At 58.0% G+C, this 17074-nt stretch overlaps 1 protein-coding gene across 1 annotated transcript; it reads left to right on the forward strand.

Moving 5' to 3' along the window:
- Positions 1–584: 584 nt before the first annotated feature.
- Positions 585–9482, forward strand: NES (nestin). Its single transcript, XM_059675244.1, has 4 exons — positions 585–1533; positions 2689–2813; positions 4765–4838; positions 5082–9482. Exons 1-4 carry the CDS (start codon positions 751–753, stop codon positions 8951–8953), a joined length of 4854 nt encoding a protein of 1617 aa, XP_059531227.1. The 5' UTR covers positions 585–750; the 3' UTR covers positions 8954–9482.
- The last annotated feature ends 7592 nt before the right edge of the window (positions 9483–17074 follow it).

Genomic DNA, 17074 nt, shown 5'->3' on the forward strand with positions numbered 1-17074 from the left:
GTCCATTTCACTCTCCCAATACAACGCATCTGTTCTTTTCCCCCAGGCAGTGTCTCTCTTATCCTCTCTTTGCAATTCTGCCTTTTTCTAGTATTTTGGGGTGGGGTGGGGTGGGGTGGGGCATTTGCAATTACCAAAAAAAAAAAAGAAGAAAGAAAAAGAAACGAAAAAAAGAACAACCGTGGGCTTTCCATCATGCTCCCATTTTATGGACGAAGAAACGGAGTCTTAGAGGAGCTCAGGAAGTGACACCTTTCTCGGGTGTGCTGAGTAACTGAGACTGGAATCCTCTTCGGGCCCCGAATGCCCTGGCACCCCCTGGACGGCTAGTTCTGTGCATAATCGACTTTCATCAGGGTTATGACCCTTCCCCTCTGCCTCCTCCCTCAGAAAGCCACACCCTGGGATCAGATTCTCCAGGCATGGCTTGTCCTTAAAAAAAAAAAAAAAAAAAAGTTCCACTTTGCATCTGGCACACCAGGCCGCAGGGACGGACAGGGGATGCCGCGGCTCCTCCCAGCTGAAGGGGTTAAGGCCCAGGCCCCGCCCCGCCCCCGCCCCGGCCGGACCGGCGGGAGTATGAATAGCCTCGCTCCCACTCCGGACTCCCCGTCGCTCCAGCCGCTCCTCGCCCCGTCCTGTCATTGTCCCCGTCGGCCTCCCTTTCCCTTTCATCCTAAAAGCTGTGCGAGCCGCTGGCTTCCCCCGGTGCCCAGCGCCTCTCCCTCTTTGGCGGGTCAGACGTGCAGGATGGAGGGCTGCCTGGGGGTGGAATCTTTTCAGATGTGGGAGCTCAACCGTCGCCTGGAGGCCTACCTGGCCCGGGTCAAGGCGCTGGAGGAACAGTATGAGCTGCTGAGCGCGGAGCTCGTCGGTCTCCGGGCACAGTCCGGGGATGCTTCCTGGCGCGCCCGCGCCGCCGACGAGCTGGCCGCCCTGCGGGCCCTCGTGGACCAGCGCTGGCGGGAGAAGCACGCGGCCGAGGTGGCGCGCGACAGCCTGGAGGAGGAGGCGGGGAGCGTGGCGGGCCGGTGCCGGCAGCAGCGGCTGGCCCGCGAGCGCGCGGCGGAGGAGGTGGCCCGCGGCCGGCGCGCGGTGGAGGCGGAGAAGTGCGCCCAGGCCTGGCTGAGCCGCCGGGCGGCCGAGCTGGAGCGCGAGCTGGAGGCCCTGCGCGCGGCGCACGAGGAGGAGCGCGCGGGCCTGACCGCGCCGGCCGCTGGGCCCCCGTGCCGCCCCGGTCCCCCCCGCGCGCCCCCGGCGCCCGGCCCCGAAGTGGAGGAGCTCGCGCGCCTGCTGGGCGAGGCGTGGCGCGGGGCCGTGCGCGGCTACCAGGAGCGCGTGGAGCGCATGGAGACGGCGCTGGGCGAGGCCCGCCAGAGGCTGGGTCATGCGGTGCAGGGCGCCCGCCAGGGGCACCTAGAGCTGCAGCAGCTGCAGGCCGAGCGCGGCGGCCTCCAAGAGCGCAGGGCAGCCCTGGAGCAGAGGTTGGAGGGCCGCTGGCAGGAGCAGCTGAGGGCCACGGAGAAGTTCCAGGTGAGGAGGTGGGGGACTTGGGGCGAAACAAGGCTCCGAAAAGTCCCTACGGGGCTCAGAGACCTTCTGGGGAAGGGGGTGGAAAGTGGGGGTGGAAGGGGGGTGGCTGCCCATTCAGGGACCACTTCTTAGAAAACTCATAGCTGGTGCCAGAGGCCCTAGACTTTCACAGCTCCCTCTAGAATAGGGTGGAAATGGTTGGGGTCGGAGCCTCTCAAATCAGACCGCCTGGAAGGGCAGACAGGCCCAAGACGGGTGTAAGCACCTTCCCACTCTGATGGCCTCTGGGCCCCTCCCTAGACTCCGCTGTCACTGGCAAGATGCCCAGGACTTTCCTTCTCCGTGCTGCCGAACCTCATGGTCCTGCTACTCAGAATCTTCAAAGTTCCTAACCACCCTCGTCCCCCTGACAGGTGGGGGTGAGGGGCCCTGCATGAGGGACCAACTGCCCTTGTCCCACGTCATGGCTTCTTAACTCCCTCAGCACATTCCAGAAGCCTGGGACAGCTGCTCCCCCTCACACCGCACAGATGTGACCAGCAACTGAGAAAACAGCTCCCTTCCTGGGCCGACAGAGGTCTCACCATGGCCACCTCCCCAACCCTCCTCTCAGAGGAGACAGATTCCAGAACATGTGGGAAGTGGAGGGGGTGGGTGTGAGGAGCAAAAGACAGTGACTGGGACTAAGGCAGTTTTGGCTTCCAGTGCTGCGGGCTCCAGGCTTCTTGATTAATCGTTTTTCCTTCTGCTTCTACTCCCCCTGCCCTCTCCTCCGCCCTGTAACCATCTCCTCCCCTCCCTCATGTCCCCCTTCCTGTGGCAGTTGAATTCTGAGCAGCATGTGCAATCATTTAGTCAGCATCCTCAGAGAAGGAGCCCCATGGGAGGAGAGAGAGAGAGAGAGAGAGAGAGAGAGAGAGAGAGAGACAGAGAGAGACAGAGAGAGAGAGAGAGAGAACACGGCCAAGAGGGGCCCTTGTGCTCCTCTTGGGGTCTCCAGAGGGGTTCTCTGGGCAGGGAGTGGGGTAGGGAGGCAGGAATCTGCTCACCAGAGAAGTCAGGAGCAGAAGGTGCTGTTGCAGCAGCCAGGGGGATGCAGGTTCATCAGCAGGCAGGACCCCACCCTTTACTGACTGCCTCTGGCTTGCTCTGCAGCTGGCCATGGAGGCCCTGGAGCAGGAGAAAAAGGACCTACAGAGTCAGATTGCCCAGGTCCTGGAAGGCCGGCAGCAGCTGGCACGCCTCAAGATGTCCCTCAGCCTGGAGGTTGCCACATACAGGTACAGGTTGACCCCGACCCACCCAGATGAGGCAGAAGGGCCTCAGCTGAAGGGGTCCAGAGCCACTAGGTTCTGTGACTCTAGGCCAGTGATGGCGAACCTGTGACATGCGTGTCAGAGGTGACACGCGAACTCATTTTTTTGGTTGGTTTTTCTTTGTTAAGTGGCATGTAAATATATAAAATAAATATAAAAAATATAAGCCTTTGTTTTACTATGGTTGCAAATATCAAAAAATTTCTATATGTGACACGGCACCAGAGTTAAGTTAGGGTTTTTCAAAATGCCGACACGCCGAGCTCAAAAGGCTCGCCATCACTGGTCTAGGCTGATCCCTTTCACACCAGTATATTTCCCACCTGACCCCACTTAATCCCCGGTGGGTTCAGGACCAGAGAAGTATCCTGTGCCCAAGAAATCCCCCAAGGAGGGGTGATATTGCTGAATAGGAGAGAGGGCTGGCCACCTGTGGGGCCTCTGCATCCGGACTCTTACCCCAGGGGGCTGAAAAGCCCTGTCTGAGTGTGTATTCTCACGCAAGGAGGTAAGTTCCTTGGGCAACCTCAGAAAGGAGGAACTGCAGGTGTGGGTAGGTGGCACTGGTTTGCACTGGCGAGTCTCCTTGTCTGGGAGATGGAAGATGGGCTGGGTGACCTCCAAGGCCCCTTCCATCCTGAATGTCATGGGCCTGACTACTCCCAAATCCTAGTCCCTTGGCCCTACCCAGCCCTTCTGCTAGCCACATTTCCTGGCCCAGGAAAGGCTGAGACTGAGGAGGTGCTGCTGCTCTGGCTGCGTGGCCTTGGGTAAACTCACAGCCTCTTCCGGGAAACTGACCTGGTTGGCTGAGGGTTCAGTGACCGAGCCTGAGGAAGGGGCTTTGCTACCATGAAGGGCTTCGTATCCCAAGCCCACTGTGAGGGCCGGGGTTAGACAAGCTCTGAAGACAGTGCCCCCAGAGTCCACAGACAAACAAAGGCAGGGGTCCTAGGACAGGTTCTGGAGGGGAGGGGAAGCAGGGCCCAGAAAGGAAGCAGGGCTCAGTGAGGAGCCAGGGATGAGGAAGGGAGCCGTGGAGTGAGCTCAGAGGGCAGGATGCTGCCTGGGGAAGGATGGAGGCGAGACTGCAGACAATACTAACCAGCCTCAGAGATCATGAAGAAGAGCTGAGAGTTGATGTTCAGCATAACCTGTTGAATTGATTGTTTCCCCCTCCTCCTACGGGTCTCTCCTCCCCAGTCCCCATGGGGTATTGAGGCAAAGGCATGAACACAAAGACCTCCGTTGCCCTAAAAGGCTTGGGACCCAGAGCACTTGGAGATCCCAAGATGAGGGCCTTAACCCCAGTCAAATCACTGAGGGAAAGGGTCTGGGGGAGGCTTAACCTCTGGGTTTTTGAGGCCTGAAAAGGATTTAGATGAATTCTTTTCTTTCTTTCTGTGACTAGCTCCTGGGGCCCTGAGGGAGGAGGAGGGGGCCTATCCCATGGGAACAGCCTGAGAATTCCCACTTCCCCTGGGAAGCCCCTCCTCAGACCCTCCAGATGGTGGTGTGGACAATGGCATCAATTAGCATGAGAATGGGCACCACACACAGAGGATGAGGTCATTAGCCTGGGGTGGGGAGGGGGAGACTAGTCTAAGCTATATGTGGGAGTGTGTACATTGTGTCTGCTGTGTGGGAATCTGCTTGTGTGTCTGTCAGCTCATCTGTGTGTCCCAAATATGTGTGTGATGCTCTGTGAACAAGTACGTGATATCTGGATATGTGATTTCATGTCCACAGCCAAGTATATCCCCACCTGTGGCTTTCGTGTGATAGTGGTAAAAATGAAAAGGAAGCCTGCAGTATTAGGGTTTTGGTTTTTATTTTCGTGGTTTTTTTTCTGGCTGGTTTGCCTACGGGCCTGTGGACAGAGGGCTAACCCAGTTTTCCCTCCCTCATTCCCCAGGACCCTCCTAGAGGCTGAGAACTCCCGACTGCAGATACCTGGCGGTGTGTCCAAGGCTTCCTTCAGCTTCCAGGGTAAGAGTTGGGGCCAGGTTCCCCCTCCTCAAAACTCTGCCCTTTTTTGCTTTTCATACCCCAGAGCAATTCCTTTCTTGAGAGGCACCAGTCTAAGTCTTGACTCCTTGGCTCCCAACAACCCATGCAGTAGGAGGCAAGGAGAGGGCCCATGGGCACTCTTGCCAGAAATGGTAACTGCTCTGTGGCCCCATCCCCCTGCCAGTACATACTGACACCGTTTCTTTTCCTCCATCTTTCCAGACCCCAAGCTGGAACTTCATTTTCCTGGTACTCCAGAGGGCCAGCGTCTGGGACCTTTGCTCTCTGTCCTCAGCCCTACTCCCCTCTCCTTGCCCTTACCTGATACTCTTCAGACACCTGTTCCAGCCTTTCTGAAGAGCCAGGAATCCCTCCAGGCTCGTACCCCCACCTTGGCCAGCACCCCTATCCCACCCACAGCTCAGGCCCCCTGCCCTGCTACCGATGGAGAGATCAGAGCCCAGGATGCCCCTCTCTCTGTGCTCCAGCCAGAGGTTGGGCAGCAACCGTTTCCACAGGCCATGGGGGCTGAAGCCAATGTAGCCATCCCTGCCAGCATCCTGCCAGGACCAGAGGAGCCTGGGGGCAAGCAGCTAAAGGCCAGTCCAGGCCAGTCCCCTGAGGATCATGCCTCCTTGGCCCCACCCCTCAGCCCTGACCACCCCAGTTTAGAGGCCAAAGATGGAGAACCCAGTGAGATTAGAGTGTCCAGCAGGTCTCAGAAGGATGGTGAAGGGGAGCTGTGGGAACTGGCAGAGAAGGAAATAGCCATAGGGGTCCAAGTGGTAAGCAGCCTACAGCAGCAAACACAGCAAGAAGAGGGGGATCTGGACGGGAAGGAAATCCAGGACTCCCAGGGTCCTTTGGAAAAGGAAACTCTGAAGTCTCTGGAAGAGGAGGGTCAAGAGCCACTGATGTTTCTGGAAAAACAGAGTCCAGAGACACTGAGACCTCTAGGGAAGGAGAATCAAGAGCTATTGAAGTCTTTAGAGGAAAAGGACATGGAGGTAGCAAGAACTCTAGAAAAAGAGACTCTAGAACTATTTAAGCCTATAGAAAAAGAGGACCCGCAGACATTGCAATCTCTAGAAAAAGGGAATCAAGAACTAATGAGATCTCTTGAAGATAATCTAGAGACATTTTTATATCCAGGGAAGGAAAATCAAGAATTAGTGAAGTCTCTAGAAGGGGAGAACTTTGAGTCCTTGAGAGCTCTAGAAAAACAGAATCAAGAACCACCAAGGTCTCTAGAAGAAGAGGACCAGAAAACACTGAGAACTCTAGAAAAAGAAAATCCTGAGTCTCTGAGTTTTCTAGAAGAAAATCAAGAGTCCTTGAGATCTCTAGAAAAAGAGAACCAGGAACCACTGAGGTCTCTAGGAGAAGAGGACCAAGAGACAACGAGACCTCTAGAAAAAGAGACTCAACAGCCACTGAAGTCTCTAGGAGAAGAAGACCAAATGACATTGAGACCTCTGGAAAAGGTGAAACCAGAGCCACTGAAATCTCTTGGAAAAGACCAGGGGATATTTAGACCTTTTGAAGAAGAGAATCAAGAGTTATTAAGGTCCCTAAAAGAAGAGAGTATAGAGGCAGTAAGAGGTTCAGTAGCAGAGAATCTAAAACCGCTAAAGTCTGCAGGAGAAGATCTGGAAATATTAAAGTCTACAGAAATTCAAGGGCCATTGTGGTCTCTGGAAGAAATGAATCAGGAGACAATGAAACCTCTAGAAAACGAAATTCAAGAATCGCTAGGGTCTGTGGAAGAGAACCAAGAGTCATTGAAGTCCCTAGAAAAGGAGAACCAAGAATCATTGAGATCTCTGGAAGAATGGAACCTAGAAAATTTGAGATCTCTGGAAGAGGTAGACAAGGAAAGTCAAGAGTATCTGGAAGAGGAAGAGAACTTGGAGAAGGGAGAGAATCCAGTGTCACTGAGGTCTCTGGAAGAGGAGGGGCAGGAGCTGCTGCTGTTTGCAAATCAGCAGAGGTGGGAAGATGTGGTGGTGGGGGGCCAGGAACTGGATCAGGAAACGCCCTCTGGGAGGGCTGGCGTGGACGATGAGGGTGAGGCAGAGCTGGACCCGAGGGAATGTGATGGCTTCTCTGGAAAGGAGGGATCTGCAGAGGAGGGAGGAGTGCAGTTGACTGCCATAGGAGGAGCCTGGAGCACAGGTGAGGGGCACCCAGGGAGCCCTGAGCCCAAAGAGCAGAGGGCTCCAGCTGAGGGCGCCAGTGGGGAGGGAGTTGCTGAGGGCCTTCAGAAACCTGAAGAGCCAGAGAACGGGGAGGCCCGAGGCCTCCATGCTCCCTGGGGAATGTCAGAGGTGATAGAGCCAGTATTGGAAAATGAGGATAAGGCCCCAGGGGGTGGCCCAGCTTCCCCAGAGGTCACCTTGGGGTTGGAGGCAGCCATGGGTGAGTCTGCTGCAGGAGCTGAGCAGGGACTGGAGCAGAAGATGGTAGGGTTGGAGGACCCAGGCCACCTGGCCAGAGAGGAGGTGATAGAGCCGCTCCCGGGGGAAGAAACTTTGGAGGCAAAGAGTGTGCAGGACTTGGAAGGGCCTGAAAAGGACCTAGAGGAGGCAGCTGCTCTGGAGCCAGAGCTTTCCATACTGCCCAGGAAGAGCAGAGACACTCTGGAGTCTCCTGGGGCTGGGGAGGAGTTGGAGCCTGAGGTCCCCTCGGGAGAAGACGAGGTGCTCCCTGCTGAGACCTTGTGCCATGATGCAAGTGATACCCCTCAACCCAGGCTCCTGGGGTCAGAGGAAGCTGAGGAGGATGCAGAACCAGGGCTAGGGTCCTCCAGCCCCAGGCCCACTGAGCCCTTGTCGCTCAACCCAATCCCTGAAGCTGCCCCTGGGCCCCAGCCCCTAGCAGAGGGGAACCAGGAGGCTAGCTGGGGGCTGGAGAGCAGGGCTGAGGCCCTGGAAAAGGTGGAGGGTGAGAAGGAGGAGTTGGGTCCTGGGGGACTCCCGGAGGGCCTCCAAGATGAGGAGGAAGAGAGCAGAGATGAGAGCGAGGCTGATGAGCTGGGGGAGACCCTTCCTGACTCCACGCCCCTGGCCCTGTATCTCGGCTCCCCTGCCTCTTCCGAGTGGGACGTAGCTGCAGAGAAGAGGCCCTCCCCTCAAGGGGAGGCCAGGAAGGAGGGATGTGATTTTGCTGTCCTGACCCCTGAGGGCCATGGGGCCCACCAGGAGGAGGAGGAGGAGGGGGAGGGGGAGGGGGAGGAAGAGGAGGAAGGGGAGGAAGAGGAGAAGGAGGAAGGGGGAGAGGAGAGGGAGGAGGAAGGGGGAGATGAGGAATGTGGCCAGGACTCTGACCTGTCAGAGGAATTTGAGGACAGTGTGGGGACTGAGGCTTCTGTCCTTCATGGGGACCCCGGGGAATTGATGGAGCCTCTGGGCCAGGTGTCCCAGGTGCTACTGGAACCTGCAACCTGGGGTCAGGATGGGGAGTCTGATGGGTTTGCAGATGAGGAAGAGAGTGGGGAGGAGGAAGAGGAGGAGGAAGAAGAGGAGCGGAAGGAGCCAGGGGGTGGGCAGTGGGGGCCGGGGCCCTCTGTTGACAGCCTTCCTGCCATGAGCGGCCCTCAGAGGGGGAACCTCTTGGGGTCTGAGACTGTGGATGTCAGCATCCCCTGGGATGATGGCTTGAGGGGTGCAGCCGCTGATCCCCCTATGACTGCCCAGGAGACCGAGTCCCAAGACAGCACGGAGCCCTCTGGCTCAGAGGATGAGTCTGACGATGCCCCCTTGGAGAGGGAGGACCACGTTCCAGGCCCTCTGGGCACCCTCGGGACAGAGGATGCCCCTGGCGTCAATGGCCAGGGCCCCAGCTTGAAGGATGAGTTGGAGCATGTGAATGGGGGGTTGGTGAATGGGGTGCAGCAGTCTGAAGGAGCAGGGCAGGGAAAACTGGGGGCCCTTGAGGGGGACCAAGGGAACCCTTTGGAGGAGGAGGAGGGGAGTGCCCTGAAGACCCCTTGGGCAGGGGCTTCCCTTCATCTGGACCCAGGCCAGTTCCTAACGTTCACTCAGAGGGAAGGAGATGGGGACTCGTTGTCTCCTGATGACTCGGGGGAGGATTAGAAACAGTGCTGTTCCTGCGCTGAGGACTTGCGTGTGGACAGGTCCCCAAGCCACTCCCTGCTCAGGGCCAGCACCTTAACTTATGATCTCCCGACCTGTGGTTTCTGCCCAAGGGGCCTGGCTGGCCAAGGTGAAATGGGGTGTGGGAAGGGCACCTACCTGTCCCGAAAATGGAGGCTCCAGGAATAAAAACCAGCCCCTCAGACCCTGCAGAGTGGGCATCATGCCTGCACTGTCCCATGAGGTTTAAGCCAACTGAATCCCTGTAGGACTAGGCCCTTTTCCTTGCACCCCCTTTCCTTCCCATCCTTTTGGCTGGAAAAGGCCTGGGGCCTGGTGGCTCTGCCAAGAAGGTGGCTGTGTTGGTCTTTGTGTGTGGGGGGGTTCATCAGCCCTGTCCCTCCTCACTGTACCCTCATGGGATGTCTGGTCAGTAAGGGGGTGCTCCTGTGTCCTGACCCCCCATATTCCTGCCCTGTGTGACCTTCTCTCGCTCCTCCCTGCTTGAATAAAGTAATGCTTCCACCTACCAAGCCTGGACTCTTTCTTCCCCAATTCAGGGAGTCGTCAGGGCCAGCACGGGAGCTGGGGAGACCAGGACGCATCGGGAGATGCTGGTGTTGGGGCGGGGTTCTTCCTGAGGAGAGGAGGCCCTGGAGGCCTCATGGGGCGGCAGTGCAGACAGACGAAGGCTGCAGGCAGCAGTGCTAGGGCCTTGGGGAGGGCTGGGGGTCCCAATCCAGGTGACCTCAGTGCCTGAGCATGCAGGCTGTCATCATCCTGCCACGGGGCTGATTACAGGGAATAGGACTTGTGCCACCCCCGCTCTTGCCTGTCCTCCCCCTCTGGCCCCTCAGTGCCGCCAGCATAATAAGCCCCTTTGCCCCCAAATCCAAACAGCTGTCTGGCCTGTGATGTCTGCATGGACTGGCTGGGTCAGAGGGGGGTGAGGGTGGGGGGGAAGGCCTGTTCTGCTTTAGTTGGGCTTTATTGTCTGAATCTCAGACTCAGCCACACAAGAGGGGCACTGGGCTGGGTGACTTGGGGGGACCTCCCAGTGCAGGAAAAGCAGGAGAAAGGCTAGGGGAAGCCCGAGGGCTGCAGCTTTGACCTTTAGTAGTTCTTTCCTCACATGCTGAAGCAGGAAACAGGCAAGCCCGAAGTGTGGAAGTGAGGAGGGGGAGACACTGAAGTGGCAGGGCTGACACAGAGCTAGGGGTGTGTTGATGACTGGGGTAGACGAAGGGTGAGGGGCACAGCCACAGCTTCTCTCCACCCCACCCCTTTCCAGGGTCCCTGTGCAGGGCAGGGAGGGACCAGAGGTTCCTGGATGAGGTGGGGCCTGAGGCCTTGAAATCAGGATACGCAAATAGAAGCCCTCCCCAGCTCAGCTCAGTGGGGAAGGAAGATCTGGCGACACCTCTAAATAAATACACTTGGTGGGGGTGGGATAGGGGCGGCCAAACAAATGCTCCATATTTGGAGACAATCTCAAGTTTGGGAACAGGCCGAGGGCCTGGGAAAGATGACAGGATGAAGGCTCAGCCAATCTGGCCCCCACGCATGTCCTCTGGCCCCTGACAGAATCCCACTGTCTGTCTCTCTGCCCATGTTTTCTCCTTCTCCATCTGGGAGTCTCTGTCTTGGGCACTGACGCCCCCATTTCACCGTCCACCCTGCCCTCGGGGTCCAAGAGTCTGTCTCCCCTTCTGGCAGCCCAAGCCTACACTCTCCTTCCTGTACTCACCACTAACAAGGCCTGTGTGACCCTGCCAGGCGGCCAGGCCGGAGGCCAGCACATGGGCATCCAGGCAAGAAGACCCACTCCCTGACCCTCTGATGTGACACAGGAGCCCTGTTCGTGGTCTCCCCAGGCCCTGGGGCACCCCCGCCTGGGCAAGGGACCAAGGACAGAGGCCAAGCCAAGAGTAGTCCTTCCCTGTGCCTGGGTGAACATCCTGTCCCACACACCAGGGTCCCTGGTCCCCCACAGAGTTACCCAAACCGGCTGATTCTTTTTTAAAAAATGTATTTTATTGATTTTTTACAGAGAGGAAGGGAGAGGGATAGAGAGTTAGAAACATCAATGAGAGAGAAACATCGATCAGCTGCCTCCTGCACACCCCCTACTGGGGATCGAGCCCGCAACCAAGGTACATGCCCTTGACCGGAATCGAACCTGGGACCCTTCAGTCCGCAGGCCGACGCTCTATCCACTGAGCCAAACCGGTTAGGGCTTTTTTTTTTTTTTTTTTTTTAAATATATTTTTATTGATTTCAGAGAGGAAGGGAGAGGGAGAGAGAGAAAGAACATAGACGTGAAAGTGAAACATTGATCCCCCTACTGGGGATCGAGCCCGCAACCTGGGCATGTGCAACTGGACAATGCCCAACTCATTGAACCACACTGGCCAGAGCCAGGTTTGCATTTTAAATAAAGCCTTCTGAGGACTGTGAGCATGGCCTGGAATGGGCAGGCGTGCTTCAGGGAGGCTCCTGCAATAGTCCGGGCAGGGGAGATGGTGGCAGGAGGATGGAAAGGAGGCTCAGAAGGGCAGCAGTCTCAGGTCTTGTGACCCGCTGTGGGAGATACGGGGACATGGCAGTGGAGGCTCCCAGGGTGTTAGCCTGGGCGGCTGGGAGACAGTGGTCCCATCTCTGAGCTGAAGAATCCAGCAGGAAATTGTGAGCGCCAAGAGAGGCTGCTCTGGGGGAGGGTGGCACGTGAGGCTCAGGAGAGAGGACCCAGCTGGAGACAAGCATGGGAGGGTTGTTGGCTTAGAGACCATCCAGACAGAGCCCCCAGGGAACTCCCACCGAGAGGAGCCCCTTGGCAGGGGCAGGAGGAGAGACCAGAGAATAGGAGGACCAGGGGACTGTGGCACCTGGGGAGACCCTGTCTTTGTAGAAAGGAGGCCTTTGTCCAGCCCAGTGCCTGGGGGCCCGGGGTGCCCAGTGACTTTGGGTTGCATAAATGAACTGATGAAAGAATGAGTGGCTGATGAACTCTGACAACAGGAAGCCCTTTGGAGGGTGGGGTCCCCTCCAAGGAGGGAATGAAGAGGCTGCACCCTCCCCCCACCAGCAGGACAAGTGGGAGGTTATTCTGGGCCTCCTCTGGGTAAACATAGCCTCTGAGTGGGGTGGGGGCGGGGTGGGGGCAGGGTGGGCCCCCCCAGGTGGCTTCCTCATTTGTTTGGGGCACTTCCTTATAAGGCTGTGCAGGCTGAGGGCCATGAAGGGTGAGGTCAGGGCTGAGCTCTCCATTCAGCCCAGCCCGATGCTGTCCCTGTTGTCCCCGTGGCTGCCAGAGTCTCAGAGGAAATCAAAGGCTGAGACTTTGGGCTCCAGCCAAAGAGCTCAGAGTGGGGCCTCTTAAAGGGCCCCTGAGCCTTCATGTCTGCTGTGGGAGCCCAGTTCAGGGCTGGGGAGAGGGTGTCCTTCCAGGGTCCTCTGGGAAGGTAGTGCTGGGGACCCTGGTTTTCCCATCTGTGTGATGGGCTCACCCTCTGAAGCTCCGGGCAGCTCTGACACCCTGTGGTCCCACCTTTGTCCCTTCTGCTGCAGGGTCTGCCCCTCTTGCTCTGATCTCCTGAGAGAGGACTCATTCATTGCTTCCAAAGGCCCTGGTTCCTCCGCTCCCCTCCGCTCCCCCTTCCCAGCCCCTCTTTGGGGAACCAGCTGCTGCCACTTGACCCTGTGGTGTCACAGCTGCTGCCAGCAATGCCATCCTTGCTAGGCAGGGAAGGAGGAATGTGATTTAATTTCAGCTGGAATGTGCCCTCTGAGGCTGCCCAGAGAGAGGGGAGGGGGTGTAGACCAAGCCACCCACGCCCAGGAAACCCACGAGGGCTCTGGGCTGGGGACGGGCTCCTGTGCCCTGTGTCCCATGGGAGGGGCCCTGCAGCAGGATGGGTCTTGATAGCAGTGGGAAAAGAAAAGGCTTCTGGTGACTGTCCCTGAGTCCGCAGGCCCCCTCAGAAAGGTAGGGGGAGAGTCTCCTCACCCCATGGGGAAGGGACGACTGGCTCGGGAAAGAAGAGAGACAGAAGGCCTCAGGTGAGGGCCCACAGGCTGCAGTGGGGAGTAGAGGAGCATTCTGAGACCCCACATGATTTCGTTCAGCCTGGGGGCCCCATTCCCTCTCCCCTCTTTCTTTCTTTTTTTAAAATATTTTTTTATTGATTTCAGAGAGGAAGGGAGAGGGAGATAGAAACATCAATGATGAGAGAGAATCACTGATTGGCTGCACACCCCACACTGGGGATCAAGCCCTCAACCCGGGCATGTGCCCTGACGGGGAATCGAACTATGACCTCCTGGTTCATAGGTCGACCCTCAACCACTGAGCCACACACACTGGCCCCTCTCTCCTCTTTCTAACCCAGCACCCCAACACCAGGTCGAGCTTGCCTCTTTGCCAACATTTCAGGAGCAGTGGACTCTGCCTCCTGCTCCCCACTTCCTCCAAAGCCCATTATTCCAGGCTCTCCAATGTGGGTGTCTCTCCTATCACCTCACACCTGTTCTGGATGCTATAGCACCAATCCCTCTTGCCCCAAAAGGGGTGGCCCTCAGGCCCCAGAGTCCCAGTCCTACAGCCCTCTTCCCCTAAGTCTCCTCTCCCAGCTTCAAAGTCCCCTCCCTGCAGCCCCATTCACCCTCCCCACCCCCATGACTCAGCTGTGCCTCCAGAAATAAACGGAGGCAGGAGCCAGGGGGCCACTGTCGAGGAACCACCGCGTCCCAGCAGCTGTGGGCTCAGCTGCTGCTAAGCCGGAGCCACAGGGTCCCCGGAAGGGTGGCTGGGAGACTTCAGCGGTCGGGCGATGCCCAGCTGGCTTGGCCCTCTCCTGGGACCCCATCCTCCCTGCTAAGGAGAACGCTCCTCCCTGGCAGCCTCACTCTCCTTCCCCATCCCCTCGCCTCTGTCTTCCACCTACTTTCCTCCCTCCTCTCTGGCCTCTCCCAACTCCTGAAGCACTTGGTGTCTCCTGGATCTCTTGCTTCTCTGCTCATCTCATTTGTCAGGAAGTTGTATGTCAGAGCTTCAACGCACCTTGATGGGGAAACTGAGGCACCAAGAGACATCCCTTGTCAGTGTTCCTAAGAGTCCCTAGATGCCAGTTGGAGTCCACAGAACATGGGCCAAGTGGCTGTGTGTCGCTGCCCTTAGGTGGTCCGGTCCAAAGTGGTCAGTAGCCTTCCCTCGTTAACAAGGAAGGACCCCCAGGAAGTAAACTCAGGGCCACCGAGCCACCCACCGGCGACGAAGCCGAGTCGAGTCTCTCACAGGGGATTTTCTCACACCCTCTTCCTTCTCCCCCTTTTTTCCTCTGCTCCTTCCCAAGCCCTTCCTCTTGCTCTGCCCGGAATCTTCTAGTTCTTCCTTCCCAGGAGGGAGGAGGTTGCTGGAGCAGGCAAGGTGGCAGTTAGATCTCAGGGAGGACCTCCAGTCGGGGAAATAGGAGGGGGATCTGACTGCAGCCCCCATGGAAAACCCTCCCCCTCAGGGGTCTGACAGGCGAGCATTCTTTGAAGTCTTTGGGAGCTGCTGTGTCACGGCAGGCAGGCAGGCAGGACAATGGGGCCCTTTTCCTCCCTGCACAGGGGCAGGCCCACCCCCGGCCTCAGGGCTGGGACAAAGGCCCCAGTGAGGTCAGGGCAGTGTGTAGGGGAGGGAGGTGGGAAGGAATAAGGTGAGGGGGTGGGTCAGAGCAGCCTGGGGGGAAGCTGGGGGCCTGGGGGTTGAGGACCTTGGCAGGCCCATGTCACCGGGCTCTCGGGCTCCTCTGCAAGGCCCAAGCCCTGACTTCCACCCAGGCTGGACCTGCCCCTCCATTTATTCCAATACCCCCTCTGACCCCCCTCTTGTCCTTCATCCCCAGGGGGCCCTGGGGGGACCTCACCGCATATCCAGGGGCTTGCAGGTCTGTGCTGTGTCCTGGAGGCAGAGGCTCCCAAAGAGAGGCTGACACTCCATGAGGGGCCAGTTCCCTCTGCCCAGCCCAACGGAGGCCCCTGTCTCATTTTCCCTCCCTGGGCCAGGGCTGGATTCTGTGCAGGGTGTTGAGTCACCCCTGGTCCAGCTCTCCCTTCCCCAGGAAGCCCAACAAAGCCAGAAGGCTTCCGTTTTAGGCAGTCATGCCCAAGCAGCCAGCAAGTGTCCGGAGGGGAGGAGTGTTCTAGTTCCAGCCCCGTGTCCACCTCTGGACCACCCCTCCTCCACAGTCAGAGAAGATGGGGGACCCCTGCCGACCGCGGGTGGGGAGATTCAGTGACTAAGGGGCTGGGACACCAAAGCCCCTTCCAGCTCACCACTAGGGTCTCTCTGGGAAATGCCACCTGCTTTCTAAACCCCATCTCTGCGAGGTCACAGTTCTCAGAGAACCCCCCTGAAGGACCCCAGGACAGACACTGTCCCCTCTTCGGCCTTCTCTTCTTGAGGTGCTATGTTCAAAGGCCCACCCTGGTCTCGATCCACTCATGATTCCAGCTAAATTCCATGACATGCCTAAACTGCCCTTGAAGGGTAGTACAGGATAAGGGGGAGGGGCTCCCTACTCTGGTCCCCAAATCATCCTCTTCCCTGTAACTCCTTAAGAAACAGCCTTAGTCCCTAGCTGTGCTTGGCTGAGTGGGGGGGGGGGGGGGGGCAGAAGAGGGGGAGAGGAGGCGGGGGCGGGGGGGGGCAGGTGAGCCCTGGGTGAGGAGAGGACTGTGGTATCTCAGAGACCAGCGGGTTTGGGGTTTGTCTCCAGGGTGGAGGAGGTCCAGGAGCTGGGCAGGGATGGCCTGGGAGAGCCCGTTTTCCGGTCTTGCCTCGCTGTCTCGGGGCCCTTCCCCATCACTCTCAGCCTCTGTTCCTCTGATTCTGTCTGTCTCTGTGTCTTACAGGCTTTAGTAACTTGCACATGTGTGGTTACATGTGAGGATCTGCAGCAAGAAGATTCACCCCACCATGGAAACAGATGGCATCCCGACACACACTCTACCATAAGGTACAATTGTGTGTGACACACACACACACACACACACACACACACACACACACACACACACACACACACACAGCTGGTCATTCTCTCTCCAGTTCTCAGAGTGACCTCACTATCTCAACCTCCGCTGACTCACAGCCCCCAGGCCAGCTCAGGCTGGCGGAAGTCTTACCCCCCTTCCTCCCCCTACCCCTCACTCCAGCCAGCTGCCAGACTTCCTCACCCTGGACAACTGGGGGGTGGAGGGGGGGGGGGGTGACACCGCAGCGCCCTCTGGCCGTGTCCTAAGGCTCCTCCCGCCTGGCTCCACTCACGCACGTGCACACAGCGCCCTCTGCTGGCTACAGCCTATGAGGCCTGCAGGTCATTCCTCAGAGCCCAGCCCACAGCAGGGCTGGGGATCCCGCCTCCGCCCTGATCACGTGCCCCTATTCCTGCATCTCGGCCTGTTCTGCTGGAAGTACGCCATCCTGCGACCTAAACCCCAGACCTGCATTCCCTTCACCCTCATCCCCCCTGCCCAGTGAACCCCCTCAGGAACCTCAGAACTGGGGCACCTCCCTGCTCTCCTCTCTGGGCCCTCAGCTCCCACCCAGACTGAACTCATCTAGGTCTGTTTGACTGGGCACTCCAGCTCCTTTCTTTTTTCTTTTCATTGATTTCAGAGAGGATGGAGAGGGAGAGAGATGGAAACACCAGTGATGAGAGAGAATCATTGATCGGCTGCCTCCTGCACACCCCCTACTGGGGATGGAGCCTGCAACCCAGGCATGTGCCCTGGTGATGGGGAATCCAGTGTCACCTCCTGGTTCATAGGTTGATGCTTAACCACTGAGCCACACTTGCCGGGCTCCAGCTCCTCTCAAACACCCTTTTGCTGCCCGCCCTCCCCCCCGCCCCCCCCGCCCCCCCCCCCCCCCCCCGTGGGCTCCTTCATTCCATAAGTACTTACTGGGCAGCTCTTCTGTGCTAGTCACTATTCTATCCCCTGACTTCTCTGACCTTCAGAAACCAATAAACCCAGAAGGCATATTTATCCTGTAAGGCTCAACCCAACCCAACCCCACCTCTCTCTCTCTCTCCCTCTCTCTCCCTCTCTCCCTCTCAGAAGCATCAAACTTGC

The sequence above is a fragment of the Myotis daubentonii genome, chromosome 18 (genome assembly GCF_963259705.1).
Source record: "Myotis daubentonii chromosome 18, mMyoDau2.1, whole genome shotgun sequence".
NCBI classification, from domain to species: Eukaryota; Metazoa; Chordata; class Mammalia; order Chiroptera; family Vespertilionidae; genus Myotis; species Myotis daubentonii.

Coding starts and splice junctions, on each gene's coding strand:
- NES (XM_059675244.1), top strand. CDS start 751: ATGGAGGGCTGCCTGGGGGTGGAATCTTTTCAGATGTGGGAGCTCAAC. Junction 1,534..2,688: donor GGGCCACGGAGAAGTTCCAG/GTGAGGAGGTGG, acceptor CTTGCTCTGCAG/CTGGCCATGGAGGCCCTGGA. Junction 4,839..5,081: donor GGCTTCCTTCAGCTTCCAGG/GTAAGAGTTGGG, acceptor CCATCTTTCCAG/ACCCCAAGCTGGAACTTCAT.